We start from the raw sequence: 20,460 nt of genomic DNA, 5'->3' as shown, positions 1-20,460 counted from the left end.
CTGGCATTCTCTTTATCTCCACCTGCTGGTAGAGGGACATAACCCACAAGTCTCTGGATTGATCTGTTTAATATTTAGTAATTCTTTGATAGTGTACATCATAAAATTCTGAGTGACTTACAATAATGGAGTAGCCTAATAGTTAGTGCAATGGCAAGGGAACCTGTGGAAAGTGGGTTTGATTCCCACTGCAGCCCCTTCTGACCTAACCCTCCATTGCCCCAGGTACAAAATAAGTACCTCTACATATTATATAAACCACTTTGATTGTTACCATAGAAAGGTGGTATATCAAATCCCATCCCCCACCTCCCCAAAGTAATTTCATATAACATGGTCACAAACATAACTGCAGTACACATAAAACCCTCACCTGCTGCTGTTTACCAATCTCCTAAGCATTTATGCTTTATATACCATCTTAAAAAAGGTTTTAAAAGATTTTAGGAGAAAACTGAAATCACATTCCAACCTCAACTCATCAAATAGAAAATTCTATAATCTTGGTCCTACAATTGATCATGCAGAATTTCTAGTATCAGTCTGCCTTACACAATATAGTGCAGGAACAACAAAAGCAAGTACTGCTCCTGGGAACAAAGATTTCTTGAAGGATGAAATTATCTTCCTGGAACAGTCAATGGAAGTGTCACGTCTGTCGTCGTGACCACACTCAGACTTGCCTTATTTCTGGGGGTCAGCATCTTTGCTGGCTCCTGTGTTAGTTTTGTCTCTGTGTGCTGATTGCTTCACTAGACTTCACCTGTGTGGGCTATGTGTCTCTGAGGAGCCAGCATCTAAGATGGCTCCCGCTTGCCCTTCCTGTGTGTTCCAAGCCTCTCCTTGGAATGAGTGTGTTTCCTGCTCCTGTCCTGCAGTAGGTGACATCAGTAAGAGCCTTGATAAGGAAGTGCTATGCTTGCATTCAGGGCCTTTGCATAGTAAGTGTGTTATGCCAAAAGGTCGTGAGGTTAGTGAGAGCACTGTTGCGCTGCTTCTTAGCCTTTCTCTGAGGCTCTTGCCCATCTGCTATTTGTGTCTGTGGACTGCCAGTCCTTCTGTGTGGGCGCTGCCCTTCTGCTCTGTGTCTGTGGACTGCTAGTCCTTCCGTGTGGGCTTTTGCCCTTCTGTTTTGGGTCTGTGGACTGCTAGTCCTTCCTTTGCCTTGCTCTGCGTTTGAAGTCTGAAGCTTCAGCCATTTTCTCTCTGTCTGTGTTTGGAGCTGCTGAAGCTTCAGCCCTGACTCTATTTTCCCTGGTGTATTCTTCTGCCTGCCTCTATTGCCTGAACTCGGATATTCCCTGATTGCTGGCTGTCTCTGACTACAGCCTGAACCCAGATATTCCCTGATTGCTGGCTGTCTCTGACTACAGCCTGAACCCAGATATTCCCTGATTGCTGGCTGTCTCTGACTACAGCTTGAACCCAGATATTCTCTGCCTGCTGGCTGTCTCTGACTACAGCCTGAACCCAGATATTCTCTGCTGGCTGTCTCTGACTACAGCCTGAACCCAGATATTCTCTGCTGGCTGTCTCTGACTACAGCCTGAACCCAGATATTCTCTGCTGGCTGTCTCTGACTATAGTCTGAACCCTGATACTCTGTGTGTTTCTGCCCAGCTTGCTTGTATACCCCGAGTCCTGTTTCTGCCCAGCTTGCTTGTATACCCGAGTCCTGTTTCTGCCCAGCTTGCTTGTATACCCCGAGTCCTGTTTCTGCCCAGCTTGATTGTATTTCCTGAATCCTGTCTCTGCCTAGTGTGTATATCCTGAACCCCGTTCTGCCTAGCCTTTGTGTACATCTTGTCTCCTTAGTCTTTCTTGTGTTTCTGGCTTAGCGGCTGCGTGCAGCTTTCAGTCATAGTCCAGTTCCGTGCCTAGCCTCCCTTGTGTATCCCAGACCCAGGGTGGGTCCTCTGGATCTTCAGTTCCTGCCTTATCCTGCTAGTCCTGCCGGCCACCCGCACTCCGGAGCTCAACTCCGGAGGAACGGTGGCCAAGCGCAGGTGAAGCTGTTCCTGTTCTGCCTGTTCTAGTTGTCTGCCTCAGTTACTACTCCAGTTCAGAGTTCCAGTCCTGCTCTTCTGTGTATCCAGTTCCAGGGTGGTCTTGTCTGCCGCTCCTTGGCAGTGGCCCAAGGGCTCACGAATCCCAGTTCTGCCTCGAGAACCAGACAGGAAGTAGCCACATTAGAGTCTTAAATAATAAAACCAACACTTTAAATTTCATATGAGCAACAAGGAACCCAGTGTAAGGTAAAATTAGTTCTTACCTGATCATTTTGTTTCCATTAGTCCCAACAGATCAATCCAGAGACGAGTGGAATATGTCCCTCTACCAGCAGGTGGAGATAGAGAGAAGTTCAGAGATTAGTATATGTGGACATGTGCAGCCTCCTTAAATTCAGTATTGTTGATACCAAAGCAGTGGAACAAAATAATGAAATTCCTCTCCTGCCTGTATAATCCTCGTATAGGTTCATCCTCCACCGCCACAGCGGGAGGGGAACCAACAACGCCGGAGTGGCAAACTGTAGCACGCTGATCCTCCACCTTTATTATAGGTAAGCCCTCTCATGCTGCTATAAAATCCGTGTAGCGTCATCCTCCACCGCCACAGTGGGAGGGAAACTGTCAGAGAGGCGAATTGCAGCATGCCGGTCCTCCACCGTTCTATTATTAATTTGTCCGTTTGTTCGATGGTTTCAAAGAACAAATGATGGAACCTAAAGGACCAGAAACAGAAAGCGAACAGTGCCTCATACACGAGGCAAAATACCACTTAAGAACAGCAAAGGGCGGGCCTCTGGATTGATCTGTTGGGACTAATGGAAAGAAAATGATCAGGTAAGGACTAATTTTACCTTCCACAGCGTCCCACAGATCAATCCTGAGATGAGTGGGATGTACCAAAGCTGTGCCAAGTAGGGTGGGATCCCCGAAAGATTCCAATGCCTGATTGCCCATGCCGGAGCCCGAGACAGGGCCAGAACAGACATGAGCCCCCAAGCAGTCCCAGCATTCCAAACGGATCCAAAAAGACTCCCCCTAATGCAAAGAATAGGGACGCTCACTTAGAGCCAGGAAGAGAGAAGGTCCCCAACAGGAAGGGCTCGAAGGTTCAAGCCAGAAACCGAAAAGTACGACACCCGGAGACAAACAAATTCGAACTCTCGAGACAGGAACAGTGAGATGTGACCATTGCGGAAGACAGTCCGGCCTCTGTCGACTGCACAGAAGTAGCAACACAGAGAAGAGAAAGCTAGATAATCCACAAAAGAGCAGAGTCCTGGAAAATTCAAGAGTCAAAGACATGCCCAGCCTGTACGAAAGGGGTGACTACTATCACTCTCCCTACTACAATGCCCAGACTAGAAGGCAAACCTGCAGAGCTGGAGCAGCAGAAAGAACAACCTACTAGAGATACAGCGGAAGCAGGGCACACTCGCCAGGGAACAGAAAGAGGTCACCAGTCAGCCAATCTCCAAACGAGAGGGAAATCACGGCCCGACATTTCGCAAAGATTCAAGGCCCTGCAGCCAATGCCGGCCCACAGCCGTAGATTGCCTCCAGCACGCTGTCTGGTAAGTAGGAAGGACGACCCACCAGAGACAAAGCTAGGCTCTACTGAGGAGTCATACCCAACAGCTGATAAGGGAACCCGGCATGTTGGCGAGAAGAGTCAGGCTGGAGAAGAAACCAAGTCTGGTAAAACTGTCAGGGACCAATAAGGTCCTAACAGCAAAATCTGGGGAAGACCAATGAATTAGAGACCGTGCCAAGCTGGACAACCAGGGAACAGACCAATTACAACCTGCAAAAAGAGACCAGGTAGACCTGTAACAGCTTAGCAAGCTGAAACCTAAACACGGGTAAGGCCTTCCTTCAGAAAGCAGCCCCCGAAGACGGATCCATCCCCAGAATAACTCCAGGCCATGGCCAGTTAACAGCCAAGAAAGGAGCGAAATCATGTGGCCGGACTGAGCGAAAAGTGGTAGCCAAGGACCGCAGGAGATATACCGCTGGGGACTCAGCCAGTCTGGTAACCCCAGATGGCGAAGCCTCGGAAACCGGAGTGGCCTAGTGGTTAGAGTGGTGGACTTTGATCCTGGGGAACTGGGTTTGATTCCCACTGCAGGCACAGGCAGCTCCTTGTGACTCTGGGCAAGTCACTTAACCCTCCATTGCTCCAGGTACAAATAAGTACCTAAGCCGCATTGAGCCTGCCATGAGTGGGAAAACGCAGGGTACAAATAAAAAAAAAAATAAAAAAAATAAACCATTGCCCAAGGAAAGGCCGCTGAACGACGCTTAATATCAAGTGACGGAGAACCACTGATCAACCACAGATGGGCAAGTACTGATACTTGTCTCGACACCCAGAGACGGGGCCCAGATCCTCTGCCGCAGTACTACCAGCATAGATGGCGCTAGACCCGCCACTCAGAATCAGAGAAATGCGGTGCTCCAGGAATGAACTGGGTGACCTGCAGAGATGGAGCCATGCCTGCCGGTCAGCGACAGAACAAGGCCCAACGTCCAGGAACCGAGAACGGCCCAATGTCCAAGCATCAGCCAAAGCAATTCTTAATGACCAGAGAAGGAACAAGGCCTGTCGGGCAGAGAAGTAACCAAGACCAACGTCCCCGGATGCAGCATGGTTCCATGTCCAGAGACGAACCACGGCCTGACACCAGCCGAAGTACCACTCGATGCCCAGAGATGTACCAAAGGCAGATGGCTTCAGGAGCAGGAAGACCAATGTCCCCAAACAGGGAAAGCTCTACGGCCATAGCAAGGCTCAACATCCAGAAACGGAGCAAGGCTCAACAGCCTCAGCAAGGTTCGATATCCCGAACTGCATCAAGTGTTGTCGTCCTGAGACGTGGCAAGGTGCACCATTTAATGATGTAGGCAGAATGACACCCCGAGTCGCTGGCAGTCTTGATTCCCACAGAGAGCAAGATGAGCATTTGACAGATAAAGACAGCATCACAATAGATAAAAATACCCCCTGCCGAAGAAGGCTGATGCTGAAAGCAAAGCTCCGACATCCAACAACGGAGCAGGCCTGATGGACTGCCAGTTCGATGAAGCTGTGCTCAACATGTAGCGATGGAGCTGTGCTCAACATGCAAAATGCACAGTCCAAAGGCCGAGCAACGCTCACCAACTAGAGACAGGATGCAGTGACCACCAAGCCGGGGCAACAGTAGACGCCAATGATGTAGCAAGGCCCGACATCCAAAGATCGAGCAAGGACCAATGCCCAAAAATGGAATGAGACTCGCCCAAAGACAGAGAAGACTCTACACCAAAGGCGGAGCAAGGCCTAAGAGCCCACGAAGCAGCAAGAAGCAATGCTCCAAGACGGCACCCAGATTAATGCCTAAGATGAAAGTAGGCTCCGTGTCCAAAAAAAAAAAAAAAAAAAAAATCGGGCCCAAGCAGAGCAACACCGACCCACAGCAGTGACAACGCGAACAGAGGGAGCTCCCATGCCCCCCAGGACAATGCTGCCTCTGCAATGCAGACCATTAATGGAGAAGAAGTCTCCTGCTGCATACCCGGATGCTACACAAAACACAATCTGCCAGACAGCTGCCAAGTGTTGCTACCGGGATGCCCTGCATCAAAACAAACAGTGTCTCACCAGACCAACACTTATCTGAATCAGGGTCTCAGTGCATAGAAGGTGGTGCCAGCCTCTAGGGACCAAGTGCTGCGAATTGCAGTTACAGTAAAGGTACCATGCATCCCTAAGGATGACATAAACCCAGAGGGGAATACGTGCCAGATCAGCTACCCCAAGGGTTGACCTTCACAGCCCCGAAGATATTGGCAACACCCGAGGCACCAGAACAGCAGCTTGAAGCTGCAAGACCTGAAGCAGGAAATAGGGAGCTAGTGTAAAGCCACTAGAAGACAAAAACCCTATTGAAACAAAGGAAGACGCTGTCCATACCCAATATCTTGCAAAGACAAGATAAGCAGGATACAAAAGATATACAGCCGAATATAGGCAGAAACAGCCATAAACGCCCACTGAGAAACCAGTGAACCAACATAGCATTATCGGCCCTAGCACAGCGGGCAATCCGCTGTGCTGCCCCAGATCTTGGCTTCAGTGTGACCCGGAGGTAAGGCCAACAGCCCCAAGGAAGAAACAGAATTGCCAAGAAGTAACCCAAGGAGCAGAATGCCCCAGGAACCAGTGCCACTGGAGCACCGAGGGCAAAAACAGGAAAATGGCCAGCGCTGCCAACTACAGCCTAGAAAAGGCCACCGACCCAAAGCCCAAGGGAAAAAATTAATCTATATCAGGGAAAACTCCTGAGACCCGACTGACATGTCCTCGAAAAAGGCCCCTAGAAACAGGGCTGATAGTTAGAAAAGCACCTAACAAGGATGCAAAGCAAAGGTGCCCTCAGATCCAGCCTAGAAAGGAGCAGTACAGACTTCCTAAACAGAGAACGCCCGAAGGCCTATCCCAACACTCCAAAGGTCAACTCCATTGCGCTGGAAGAATTGTCCCCTGAAAAGGGAGTGCAATACAAGCGAAGGACCATAAAACAAAGCCTTCAAGCCCCCGAGAAAATAAACACTCCCAGAATGCTAGACTGCTACCTACAGCACCCCATGGTCCCTGCTATAAAGCCTGCCAGTCAGTAGCCTAGGCTGGGAACAGAGTCTATTAAACAACCCAGAGCCGAAGCAAAAGAAAATGGTGGCCGCCGAGTGCACAGCCCGCCCAAAAACAAAACAAACCCTGGGTTCCCCGCCTGACTGGCATGAGTGGTACCTCAACTGCCCGAGAAAGAAAAAAAAAAAAAAAAAAAACAGCCCCGCGCCAACAAGACCCGAGAAGCTCCAGAAACACTGAAGAAGGTATTTACCCACCAGCTGCAAGACTTGAGCAGAGACAAAGAAAACAACTGTTCACTACCGAGAACTCCGCTACTCAAAACGGCACAGCAGCGCAATGCCCTAAGGAACCGAGCGCCACTGACCCAGAGTAGAAGCAGCCAGATAAAATTAAAAGCACGACTACCCGCCCTACCATCAACGTCCCAAGAATGCCGTTCCCAGCAAAACGGCACCGAAGGAGAAAAAAAAACAAAAAACGCCAGGCTCCTAAGATCTGCCACGACTCCTCTGTCATAGCAAGACAAGTGGAACAGTCACAACGGTAAAAGAAAATTAAACCAGCGGGAGAGGACTAAAATTGCTGTACTGGCCAGTCCAAAACGGAGGTAAGGGCACTTACCGTGAGCCCGACAAGCCCCCATAAAGTTGGCTCCCTGTGGTTTGTCTTTTCTTTTTTTTTTTTGTAGGCAGGAGAGAACCCAGGCAAGGCCTGTAGAAGAAACACAGCCAGACAGGCAACAGAGAGCATGGCAAAAAAGGAGAATTGGGGGGGGGGGGGGGGGAAGAGAGGGACCCGGCCCCACCAGGTGTACCCTCAACAGAGAGTCAGAGAACACCAAGGCCCCCAAGCTCAACTAGAGCTGAGGGAAAAGGCCAGGAGCAAATCAATCCTCCAAGCTGCACAGGGTATGTCCATCCACCTGCTGAGATGGAGAGAATACCGAGTTTAAGGAGGCTGCACATGTCCACATATACTAATCTCTGAAGTTCTCTCTATCTCCACCTGCTGGTAGAGGGCCATATCCCACTCGTCTCTGGATTGATCTGTGGGACGCTATGGAAGAATACTATGGGAAAATTAGGTTCTTACCTTGGTAATTTTCTTTCCTTTAGTCATAGCAGATGAAGCCATTACGTATGGGTTTTGTCCATCAACCAGCAGGGGAGATAGAGAGCACTCAAACTTTCACAGTGCCCTCTTGGCCAGCTAGCTCCACTGCCTCTTCAGTATTTGAAGCTTCCAAAGCAGTATGGCAAACCGCAATGGGAATCACAAGAGCTTTCCTCACAGCGAACGATGGCCCATCACAAGGGCATGAACTCAAAGGAGGGAATGCACATCCTCCTGGAGGGAATAAACTCATCCTCCTTATTGTATAAGTGGAGGGGAACACACGCGCCTCCTGGAGGGAATCAAACATCCTCCCAACACACTGGAGGGAATGAACTCATCCTCCTATTTATAGAACTGGAGGGGAACACACGCGCCTCCTGGAGAGAATCAACACATCCTCCAAAAAAAAAAACATGCTGGAGGGAATGAACACATCCTCCTAAATTTAAACTGAACATGAATCCTGAAGATTGTTTTCCAACTTTCTCCCAAGGAAGGAACATCACGAAATTAGAACAGAACCTGAAAAACAGATTCACAGCATACAATCATACAGGGAGGGCTCACGGCTTCATCTGCTATGACTAAAGGAAAGAAAATTACCAAGGTAAGTGTAATCCGTTGGGTTGGTCGTGAGCCCTTGGGCACTGGCCGAGGCCAGCAGGGCGCCGACCCAGGCCAAGGGGAGGCCGACCCAGGCCAAGGGGAGGCCGACCCACCACCGCACACCCCAGCTACACAATACCCCCTAAGCTAACCCTCCCCCCAGTCCCTCAGGAAGAAGGGAAATAGGCATACAGGCGGGCCTCGCGGCCGAACCGGAACCCACGCAGACAGAGCCACTCGTGCGAGCCTCACGGCTGAACTGGAACCCAATCACACACAGGGAGGGGTGAAAGAACCCAGAGGGCCCCAAGATGCCAGACACGTGCTGAACACCAGCAATAGGGCAGAGGGGGAAACAAAGGACCAGAGCGGGCCACGCCCACGCAGGGGACTAGCGCAGGACAGGGGAACTAACACAGCAACCCCCTCCCCACCAGGGTAGGAGCCCCAGGCAGAAGCCAGAGGAACCAAACACAAAGGAAGGCAGAAAGCCTTTGCCTCAAACCCACTGTAGACAGAGGCACACAGAACATAAAGGGTTAAGCTTGTAGAGCCAGCAGAGAGAGTGCCATAAATCAAAAAACAATCAGAGAGAACGCTTCCCCTCCCGAGAGGGAGTGGGGCCCATCCAAACAAACACACTGGCAGAGGCAGGAATACAATACACACAGTACACAAAGGGTTAAACTCACTGAGCCAGCAGGCCAGGACACTGGGAAGAGAAATCCTTAAAACAAACAAACAAAGGAGAACGCTCTCACTCAGCCCAGAGCCGGGAGGCTGAGCAATGCCCAGCCCCCACTAAACAAACGAGCAGCTGACCCTGATTACAGAGCTAGGCACACACACACACACACACAGCAGCAGCTAACCTAGAGGGAAGGAAAAGAATACTCTAAATCAACACAGATCCCTGTCAGAACCTAGAGCACGTTCTGAGAGAAACCTATCAGGCTTTCCTGTTACCACCAGATAAGTAACGCAAAAGCAGAGAAACTCTTCAGCTGCAGGCTAAAGTACTATCCCCTGACGTCAGCACAACCCCTGGCAGCCAATCAGAAGAGACGTCCCCCCTCCCCCTCAGCCAAACCGGCAGAATCATAACAGTAAGAACCTAATTTTCCCTTCCTTGTCATCAAGCAGATGAAGCCATTACGTATGGGATGTAACAAAGCAATCCCTAGATAGGGTGGGAACAAGCCACACCACGCGCTAGCACTTGTGCACCAAAACGCGCATCCCTCCTGGCAGCCACATCCAGCCTGTAATGTCGGGCAAAGGAGAGCTTAGAAGCCCATGTTGCTGCACTGTATATCTCTTGAAGAAAGAGTGCTCCAGTTTCAGCCCAAGAGGAAGAAATCGCTCTAGTAGAATGTGCCTTAAAGGCTACAGGCGGAACCCTGCCGGCCAGCAGATAAGCTGAAAAGATAGTTTCTTTGAGCCAGCGGGCAATAGTGGCTTTAGACGCTGGAGACCCTCTGTGAGAACCGGATAGCAAAACAAACAGATGATCAGAAGTCCTGAAAGAGTTAGTAACTCGCAGATACTGCAGCAGAGTCCTGCGCATATCCAAAAGGTGCAGCTGCCCAAATGATTCTGGAAACTCTTCCTCTGAAAAAAAGAGGGCAAGAAAATAGGCTGGTTTAAGTGAAAGGCTGACCACCTTAGGCATAAAGGAAGGCACGGTCCGAACCGTGACTCCGGACTCTGAAAATTGCAGAAATAGGTCTCTACAGGACAGCGCCTGGAGCTCTGACACCAGTCTCGCCGAGGTAATGGCCACCAGAAAAACGGCCTTCAGCGTCAAATCTTTCTCCGATGCTCGCCGAAGCGGCTCAAAAGGAGATGCCTGCAGGGTTTTCAAAACTAGCCCCAGGTTCCAAGCTGGACAGGGTGCTCGCACTGGAGGTAGGAGCCGAAGCACCCCTCTAAGAAACCGTGCCACATCTGGGTGAGCAGCCAAAGACACGCCTTCCACCTTACCACGAAGGGAGGCCAACGCTGCCACCTGCACCCGCAGGGAATTATAGGCCAAGCCTTTTTGTACACCTTCCTGCAAAAAGTACAGAATCGGCGAGACAGGAGCCCGCATTGGAACAATGGCTCTGGAAGCACACCAAGACTCAAACAGGCACCAAATCCTGGCATAAGCCACGGAAGTGGGCCGCTTGCGGGCTTGCAGGAGAGTGAAAATAACTTTATTAGAATAACCTTTATCCCTCAATTGCGCCCTCTCAATAGCCATGCCGTAAGACCAAAGCGGCCGGCGTCCTCCATGGCTACCGGTCCCTGAGTCAACAGGTTCAGTACCAGAGGTAACGGCAGAGGAGCCTCCAGGAGCATCTGTCGGAGGTCTGCATACCAAGGTCTCCTTGGCCAATCCGGGGCGATGAGGACCACTTCTCCTGGGTGCAGCCGAATCCGCAAGAGCAGGCGCCCTATCAAGGGCCATGGGGGAAACACATAAAGTAGACCCGGAGGCCAGGGTTGAGCCAAGGCATCCAACCCCGCCGAGCGAGGATCTCTCCGTCTGCTGAAGAAGCACGGGACTTTGGTATTGGCACTTGTCGCCATTAGATCCATCACGGGCTTGCCCCATTTGGCACAGATCTGCAGGAATACTTCGTCTGCCAGATTCCATTCTGCTGGATCAATCTGATGCCTGCTCAGATAATCGGCCTGCACATTGCTCTGACCTGCAATATGAGCTGCCGACAGACACTGAAGATGCAGCTCGGCCCAGTGGCAAATCAGTTCGGCCTGCGCGGCTAGTGCTCTGCACCTTGTTCCGCCTTGTCGATTTATATAGGCCACCGTTGTCGTGTTGTCCGACATCACTCTGACAGCCAATCCTTCCAGGGTCACTTGAAAGGCCAAAAGCGCCTGAAACACCGCTTTCAACTCTAGGCGGTTGATGGACCACTCAGACTCCTCGGGTGTCCATAGACCCTGGGCATGCTTCCCCTTGCAGTGTGCGCCCCAGCCCTTCAGGCTGGCATCTGTTACCACTAGGCACCAAACGGGGAGCGTCAACGGCATTCCTCGCTGCAGCATGCTGTCCGAGAGCCACCACTCCATGCTGAGACGGGCCGCAGGGAGCCAAGTAAGTCTGCATTGGTAATCCTGAGAAATAGGAGACCATCTCCGGAGTAGGGAATACTGTAGAGGTCTCAGGTGCGCTCTCGCCCAGGGTGACACTTCCATCGTGGCTCTCATCGATCCCAGCAGCTGGACAATGTCCCAAGCTCGCGGGCGGGGCATCCTCAGGAGCAGACGGACCTGATTCTGAAGCTTGCACCGCCTTAGCTCGGGTAGGAACACATAGCCCGAGACTGTGTCGAACCTGGCCCCCCAAAACTCTAGAGATTCTGAAGGGGACAGGTGACTTTTGGCCATATTGACGACCCAGCCTAGAGATTGCAGTACTGAGACCACTCTGGCTGTAGCTTGTAAGCTCTCTGTTGCAGAGTCTGCTCTGATGAGCCAGTCGTCTAGGTACGGGTGAACCCTGATACCTTCTCGCCTGAGAAAAGCAGCTACTACCACCATTACCTTCGAAAAGGTTCGGAGAGCTGTGGCGAGGCCAAAAGGCAAGGCCCTGAACTGGAAATGTTTTCCCAACACCGCAAACCTCAGAAACTTCTGGTGCGGGGGCCAAATCGGTATGTGCAAGTAAGCTTCTTTCAGGTCTAGAGACGTGAGAAACTCTCCTGGCTGAACCGCCGCAATGACGGAGCGCAGGGATTCCATGTGGAAATGCCGCACTCTCAGGGACTTGTTCACTTCTTTTAAGTCCAGAATAGGGCGAAAGGACCCACCTTTTCGCGGCACCACAAAGTAGATGGAGTATCGGCCGCAGCCTTGCTCGGCGGGAGGCACCGGGGTCACTGCCCCTAACTGAATCAGACCTTGTAAAGTCTCCTCCTCCGCCGCCCATTTGACGGCAGAACCGCATCGGGACTCCACAAACACGTCTCTTACTGGGGCATTGAATTCTATTCTGTATCCATCTCTGATCAGGTCCAGAACCCACTGATCTGAGGAAATCTTGGCCCACTCCTCGACAAAGAGGGAAAGCCGTCCTCCGATTACAGGCATCGAGGAGAGGGCCGGCGCACCATCATTGAGAGGGTCGCCCCTGAACTCCTGGTCTTGAGCCACCGGCTGCGGAACGCTTGTCCAAGCGAAAGGAGTTCCTCTGCTGACCACGGGCACGTGAAGTGAACCCAGCAGAACGCCCCGGGCGGTACCTTCTAGCTTCACGGAAGCGAGGTCTGTACGAGGAGTGGACCGCCTGGCCCTTAGAGGAAGGCCTCTGCCTAGCTTCGGGCAAGCGCTGGGGTTTTGGATCACCCAGGCCTTTCACAATTTTCTCTAACTCCTCACCAAACAGGAGAAGTCCTTGAAAAGGCAACTTCACCAACCTTTGCTTAGAGGCCATGTCCACTGCCCAGTGTCGTAGCCACAGACGACGGCGAGCCGCAACTGCTACCGCCATTTGTTTAGCCGAAGCTCTGACAAGGTCATAAAGGGCATCAGCCAGAAAGGACAAGGCCACCTCCATCCGCGGAGCCACATCCAAGAAGGGCTCCGCTCCATCTCCGGGCTGAGCCACTGCCTGTTACAGCCAAGCTAGGCAGGCTCTAACAGCTGCATGCAGACGCCCGAACAGTGAGACCTGCAATTTCAAAGGACCGTTTCAACGCTGTTTCCAGCCTACGGTCTTGAACGTCCTTCAGGGCAACACCTCCTTCAACAGGGAGGGTAGTTCTCTTTGTCACCGCAGTGACTAGGGCATCCACTGTAGGCATTTGAAAATGAGCCATATGTCCCTCACGCAGAGGGTATAACTGCCCCATAGCCCTGGAAACTCTCAAAGGTCCCTCGGGGTCAGCCCACTGAGCCGAAACAAGCTCTAGGATGGAGTCATGCAAAGGGAAGGCCCGAGCAGCTTTCTTGGTAGTAGCCATCCTGGGATTACCTGAGGAGGCCATGCCACTGTCAGGATCTTCAATCGAGAGGGCCTGCAGGGTATCTGAAATAAGCGCTGGCAGCTCATCACGGTGGAAAATCCTCACCGCGGAGGGATCATCCAGATCCTGTGGTGAATTCGCACCTGACTCTGGTTCCTCAGACCAAGAACGTCTGTCAGAGTTCTCCGAATCCTCACACCCCGACCACGGGGGGGAAAAAGGTGCACCACAATCTGAAGGGGAATTAACCCTTCTGCGCTTATCTTTAGGCCAAGCATCCGGGAAAAAAGCCTCACTGGGCAGTCCCAGGCCAGAATCCATCGGGGGGGCAATCAGGGGAGCCTCAGGCGACCCTTGAGGAAGGGCTCTTTTCATCATGTATGCTTTATGCAGCAAAAGCACAAAATCCGGGGAGAAAATCTCACTCTGGGCACCCAAATCCTGTCCGGTGCTAGCCACTCCTGAAATAACCTCATCTCGAGGTGCCCCACCCGGCTCAGGTCTCTCCGTGTCCACGGAGGCCGCGCCATGCGGTGTAAGCAAAATGGCGCCCGCTGCCAGCTCAGAGCGGGAAGAAACATCGCTCGCCATGCTCGGGCCGGCTCCTACGCCAATACAGCACGATTTACAGAGCCCTGCTGCTGATTTGCGCTTGCCACAAGTGGAACAGCGCTTTACATTGTCCGCAGCCATCGCCGAAAAAAGGCGGTAAGATCCAAAATGGCGGTTCGCGCCAAAATCGCCCCGATCGAGGGCCCACCCCGGAGGAGTTGGAAAACACTCTTACCTCAAAGGATCTAGTGTACAACTACGATCCTGCTGAAAATCAGGTCAAAAACCTCTGTTCCAGCGTCTCTACGTTTAAAAACGCGACGCAACTTTTTTTTTTTTTTTTTAAAGCTGTGAGGAAAGCAGAGGTATTGAAGACTCCGGAGGCTCAGATGAGTGGGAAAGGCAGGGAAAGGGCAAACCTATATGCCTGCATCCACTGTTGGTGGGTAAGGACAGGGAAAGCAAGGCAATATGTCCACATCCACAGAGGTATGGGTAAGGCAGGGAAAGGGCTAACCTATGTGCCTTTAAAGTGAAGCTGCTATAGCCTCCAACACCCCGGTTAACAACTGGCAAGCCAGAAACCACCTCCCGGCAGATTTTTCTGGAGCTCCAACAAGCTGCAGCCACCCTGCTGAGGGAGATAGAGAATACTGGAAAGGCAGTGGAGCTAGCTGGCCAAGAGGGCACTGTGTAAGTTTGAGTGCTCTCTATCTCCCCTGCTGGTTGATGGACAAAACCCATACGTAATGGCTTCATCTGCTTGATGACAAGGAATTGTAATGTGCTCCTTAAATGTTGCCAGTGCTCACTTAAGAAAACATACATTATCCTAAAGTAGTAATTTCAACACTAGACTGGAGGATCCCAGGCAATCAGCTTTTTAGAATATTCACAATATATATGAAAAATTCCAACGAAAGTTACGTATGCAATTCTCCCATACATGTTCATTATGAATAGTTTTCAAAACTCAACTTTCTGGGAGTACGCCAGGATTGGTTCAGGAACAAATTTTCTAAAAGAAAAAAAAACATTTTTTGATCTTGCCCAATAAAACTTCAATGAACTGGAAAAAGTGGTCACCTTATTTTTTTCAGCTTTGGTAGGTGCTTGCCTGGCACTTTCCTGGCACAGCTGTTCATACTGTTTTTCGCTTTCAAACAGAATCATGTTCTTCTCAGATAGCCAAGCTCTTTCCGGGGAATTTCCAAAAAATTGCACATGATACTGGCGAGCATTTTTTCTTTTTCCTGAAATTTTAAGAAAATTTAAAAAACAAAAAAAACTTTACATTTAGAAATCTAAAGACATGCTTGGTTAAAATTTTAGAGTATATTTTAAAATTATCTATCCACCTTGCTATGGTCTACTGGTTACCAGTTTAACAATAGCACTACTCTAAACCTAGTCGCTAAAGAATTTTGGAGATAGCTACATTAGCAAAAAGAATAAGCGCTATGTTAGTTTTCATGAAAATTATGTTAGTTTTCATCTTGCAAAGAAATGATTAATATCTGCTGACATTTTAAAAGGTTAGGTATTGGTCCAATAAACACATATTTTAATTTGTTTTCGAGAGGTATGCTGCTTTCATCAAGTCAAATTTCATTTACTTATAGGCACCAAATGGACTAAACACAACAACCAAACTACTTTATCTTAACATATAACCAAATGCATAACTTTCCAAAAAGGAGTTGAGGGATACTTGAAGCAAAATACCATGTCAAGACAACATTTAAGCAGGTATTGTATGGGAGCCAGATTTATATTTTGCTCAAGCCTTTTTCATTGAGAGTTTAAAGAGCGACGACTACCACGAACCTTTGAGCACAGGCCTCTGGCAGAGTTAAGGGGTGAGAGCAGGAGATGGAGAACTGAAGAATGAGAAAGAGGATGAAATTTGAGTGGAAAGCGCTTAAAGGGAAAGATCAATATGCCAGAGGCAAATGTACTCAGGAAATGAACAATAAAGGAGGAAAGAGCAGCCGCTACTGGAAAGAATTATCAGAAGACAAAGTAGAAGAGAGAAACTAGGACCAACATGATTCAAAAATAAAATACCCAAACAATGGTAGAAAAAAACATTTTTATTTTGAATGTATTAACTGGACGAGCAGACGGACACAGCAATGTCAAAGGAAATTAGGGAAGCAAATAAAATGGGCAATGTAATAATAATGGGCGATTTCAATTAACCGGATATAGACTGGGTTAATGTAACATCGGTACACGCTAGGGAGATAAAATTTCTTGATGAAATCAAGAACAGCTTCATGGAACAGCTGGTTCAGGAGCCGACAAGAGAAGGAAAAATACTAGACTTAGTTCTTAGTGGAACTCATGATCTGGTGCGAGGGCCACTTGATAACAGTGGTCACAATATGATCAGTTTTGATATTGGCATTGAAGTAAGTGAACTTAGGAAATCATATACACTAGTGTTTAACGTTAGAAAAGGAGATTATGATAAAATGAGAAAAACTGTGGGGAAAAAAAAAAAAAAAAAAAAAAAAAAAAAGACTAAAAAGGAGCTGCTCACAGGGTAAAGAACTTGCATCAGGCGTGGATGCAGCTCAAAAACACCATCCTAAAGGTACAGGACAAATATATTCCGCGTATTAGAAAGAGGAAAAAAGACCAAACGTCAGCCAGCGTGACTAAACAGTAAGGTAAAGGAAGCCATTAGAGCAAAAAAACAATCCTTCACAAAATGGAGAAGAGAACAAACTGAAAATAATACGATAAAACACAAGGAATGCCAAGCCAAATGCAAAGCGGAGATAAGGAGGGCAAAAAAGGACTTTGAAAGAAAGTTAGCATTACCGGTAGAAGCGAAAATGCGTAGTAAAAAATTTTTTATAGATACATTAAAAGCAGGAAGCCGGCTAAAGAATCGGTTGGGCCGCTGGACGAAAGTGGTGTTAAAGGGGCAATCAGGGAAGACAAAGCCATAGCGGAGAAATTAAATGAATTCTTTGCTTCAGTCTTCACAGAGGATTTGGGAGGGACACCGGTGCCGGAAAGGATATTTGAAGCAGGCGAGTCAGAGAAACTAAGCGAATTCTCTGTAAACTTGGGAGGATATAATGGGTAAGTTCTGCAAACTGAAGAGTAGTAAATCACCAGGACCAGATGGTATTCATCCCAGAGTATTAATAGAACTGAAAAATGAACTTGTAGAGCTACTGTTAGTAATATGCAATCTATCCCTAAAATCAGGTGTTGTACCGGAAGACTGGAGGGTAGCCAATGTTACGCCGATTATTAAAAAAGGTTCCAGAGGCGATCCGGGAAATTATAGATCGGTGAGTCTGATGTCGGTACCGAATAAAATTACAGAGCACATACAAAAACATGAGCTGATGAGACAAAGTTAGCACGGATTTAGTGAAGGGAAGTCTTGCCTCAACAATCTACTGCATTTTTTTGAGGGGGTGAACAACCATGTGGATAATGGGGAGCCGGTGGATATTGTGTATCTGGATTTTCAGAAGGCGTTTGACAAAGTGCCTCATGAAAGACTCCAGAAGAAACTGGAGAATCATGGGATCGGAGGTAAGGTATTACTATGGAATGCCCTCCCGCGGGAGGTGGTGGAGATGAAAACGGTAACGGAATTCAAGAATGCGTGGGATAAACAAAGGAATCCTGTTCAGAAGGAATGGATCCTCACAAGCTTAGCAGAGATTGGGTGGCAGAGCCAGTGGAGGGAGGCGGGGCTAGTGCTGGGCAGACTTCTACGGTCTATGCCCTGAAAATGGCAGATACAAATCAAAGTCAGGTATACACATAAAGTAACACATATGAGTTTATCTTATTGGGCAGACTGGATGGACCGTACAGGTCTCTCTCTGCTGTCATCTACTATGTTACTATATCTTTATACATTTATGTATGTTCTCACTAATGTTAAGTCTTTCTGGGCATGATACATGTCCTCACAGGATTTGATTGTGCCCCAGATGCACGCATTTTATTGCCAAAACATGCTGGGAATTAATTATAACTAAATAGTAGAACAATATTGGCACACACCAATATCAAAGGTTGCATCGCCAATAAAGTTATGTTGTTTTATGGACACTAGTGGTTCAATTTGTTGTTTCATTTGAGACCCTGGAGAATTCTCTAAATAGAGAATTCTACCAGAAGTTGGACTCGGAAGCCAAATGTGATGGTGCTAATATTAGACCTGGTGTTTATAAATGGAGAGTGTGTTTATGATGCTATAGATGGCCATCTGGCAACTAGTGATCATCAGATGCTGTGGTTCTAAAGTGAAGGTTCTAAACTTCAAAAGAACTAACTTTCTCAAGATGGGGGAATACCTCAAGTAGTTAATAGCAGGTTGGGAAGATTTGAGGGATGTAGAAAAGCTGTGGGCAAAACTGAAAAACTATTTGAAGGACAGGCTAGGAAAGGAAATAAAAGAGGAAAAGAAAGTCGCATTGACTCTCAAAAGGCAGTAGCTGAGTAAACAGAAAATGCGAAGATGCTACAACTGTAGCAGGCCTTATATTCTCACATGTGGGTAAATGTGAGCTATGTTGCCCTGTCCAGAATTTTTATTTAGCTTGTAAGAGCTTTCTGGTGTGCAAGTCAAGAAACCACTGTGCACACACGAGTGCCTTCCCATCCACCACGCGAGCCTCTCTGGACAACTGTGTTCCCTTCTTCATACGAAGACAGAGAAAGCGAAAGTACTCGCCTATAGCAGGTATTCTCAGAGGACAGCAGGCTGATTGTTTTCACGATTGGGTCGACGTTCACGTCGGCCCAGGATCGGAAGGCTTTGCTAGCAAAATCTCAAAAAATCTTCCAGAGTCTTCTGGTGCAAGAATGGCGCGCATCGCGCATGCACGGACCGATTTCCCGCCCGTCGCACAAGTCCTTCAGTGTAGTCCAAAAGCAAGAGAAGAACAACTCCAAAGGGGAGGACGGCGGGTTTGTGAGAACAATCAGCCTGTTGTCCTCATAGAATACGTGCTACAGGTAAGTATCTTCGCTTTCTCAGAGGACAAGCAGACTGCTTGTTCACACGATTGTAGTATCCCTAGCATCCAGGATCACTCAAAACAATGAACGTAGGTCAATTGTGCCTCGCAACGGCAAGGACATAACATAGATTGACCTGAAAAGAAATACAACTAAGTGAGAGTGCAGCCTGGAACAGAACAAAAATGGGCCTAGGAGGGTGGAGTTGGATTCTAAACCCCAAACAGATTCTGCAGCACCGACTGCCCAAAACGATTGTCGCTTGGGTATCCTGCTGAAGGCAGTAGTGAGATGTGAATATGTGGACAGATGACCACATTGCAGCCTTGCAAATCTCTTCAATAGAAGCTGACTTCAAATGAGCCACTGACACAGCCATGGCTCTGACATTATGAGCCGTGACATGACCCTCAAGAGTCAGCCCAGCTTGGGCATAAGTGAAGGAATCTGCTAGCCAATTAGAGATGGTGTGTTTCCCGACAGCCACTCCCCTTCTATTGGGGTCAAAAGAAACAAACAATTGGGCGGACTGTCTGTGTGGGCTTGTCCGCTCCAGATAGAAGGCCAATGCTCTCTTAAAGTCCAATGTGTGCAACTGACGTTCAGCAGGACGGGTATAAGGACGGGGAAAGAATGTTGGCAAGACAATTGACTGGTTCAGATGGAACTCCAACACCACCTTTGGCAAGAACTTAGGGTGAGTGCGGAGGACTACTCTGTTATGATGAAACTTAATATAAGGTGCATGCACTACCAGGGCTTGGACCTCACTGACCCTACGAGCTGAAGTAACAGCCACCAAAAAAAATGACCTTCCAGGTCAAGTACTTCAGATGGCAGAAATTCAGTGGCTCAAAAGGAGCTTTCATCAGCTGGGTGAGAACGACACTGAGATCCCATGACACTGGTGGAGGTTTGACAGTGGCTTTGACAAAAGCAAACCTCTCATGAAGCAAACAACTGACCAGAGATAGGCTTATCCTCTACACGTTGATGATAGGCACTAATTGCACTAAAGGTGAACTCTTACAGAGTTGGTCTTAAGGCCACACTCTGATAAGTTGGAAGGTATTCAAGCAGGGTCTGTGTAGGATAAGAAAAAGGATCTAGGACCTGACACACCAGACGGCAAACCGCCTCTATTTGAAAGAAAGAATAACACTTTTTCGTGGAATCTTTCCCGGAAGAAAGCAAGACTTGGAAGACACCCTCTGAGAAACCTAAAGAGGCAATTTCTAAGCTCTCAACATCCAGGCCGTGAGAGCCAGAGACTAGAGGTTGGGATGTAAAAGCGACCACTCGTTCTGAGTGATGAGGGTCGGAAAACACTCCAAGCTCCATGGTTCTTCAGAGGACAACTCCAGAAGAAGAGGGGACCAGATCTCAAGCAGCCAAAAAGGAACAATCAGGATCATTGTTCCCAGGTCTTGCTTGAGTTTCAGCAAAGTCTTCCCCACTAGAGATATGGGAGGCTACGCATACAGAAAGCCTGTTCACCAATGTAGGAGAAAGGCATCAGATGCTAGTCTGTCGTGGGCCTGAAATCTGGAACAAAATTGAGGGTCTT

At 48.7% G+C, this 20,460-nt stretch overlaps 1 protein-coding gene across 1 annotated transcript in view; it reads right to left on the bottom strand.

The window, feature by feature from the left end:
• NSD2 (nuclear receptor binding SET domain protein 2) overlaps positions 1 to 20,460 on the bottom strand; it is a 505,993-nt gene that overhangs the window by 431,335 nt on the left and 54,198 nt on the right. The window contains exon 4 of the mRNA XM_030191106.1: positions 14,979 to 15,145. Coding sequence (XP_030046966.1) covers positions 14,979 to 15,145 — 167 coding nt within the window. The remainder of the gene's footprint in view (positions 1 to 14,978; positions 15,146 to 20,460) is intronic.

This window comes from Microcaecilia unicolor, chromosome 2, assembly GCF_901765095.1.
Source record: "Microcaecilia unicolor chromosome 2, aMicUni1.1, whole genome shotgun sequence".
NCBI lineage: Eukaryota > Metazoa > Chordata > Amphibia > Gymnophiona > Siphonopidae > Microcaecilia > Microcaecilia unicolor.
Note: the sequence above shows the minus strand (reverse complement) of the source record. Positions and strands in the feature narration are given on the sequence as shown.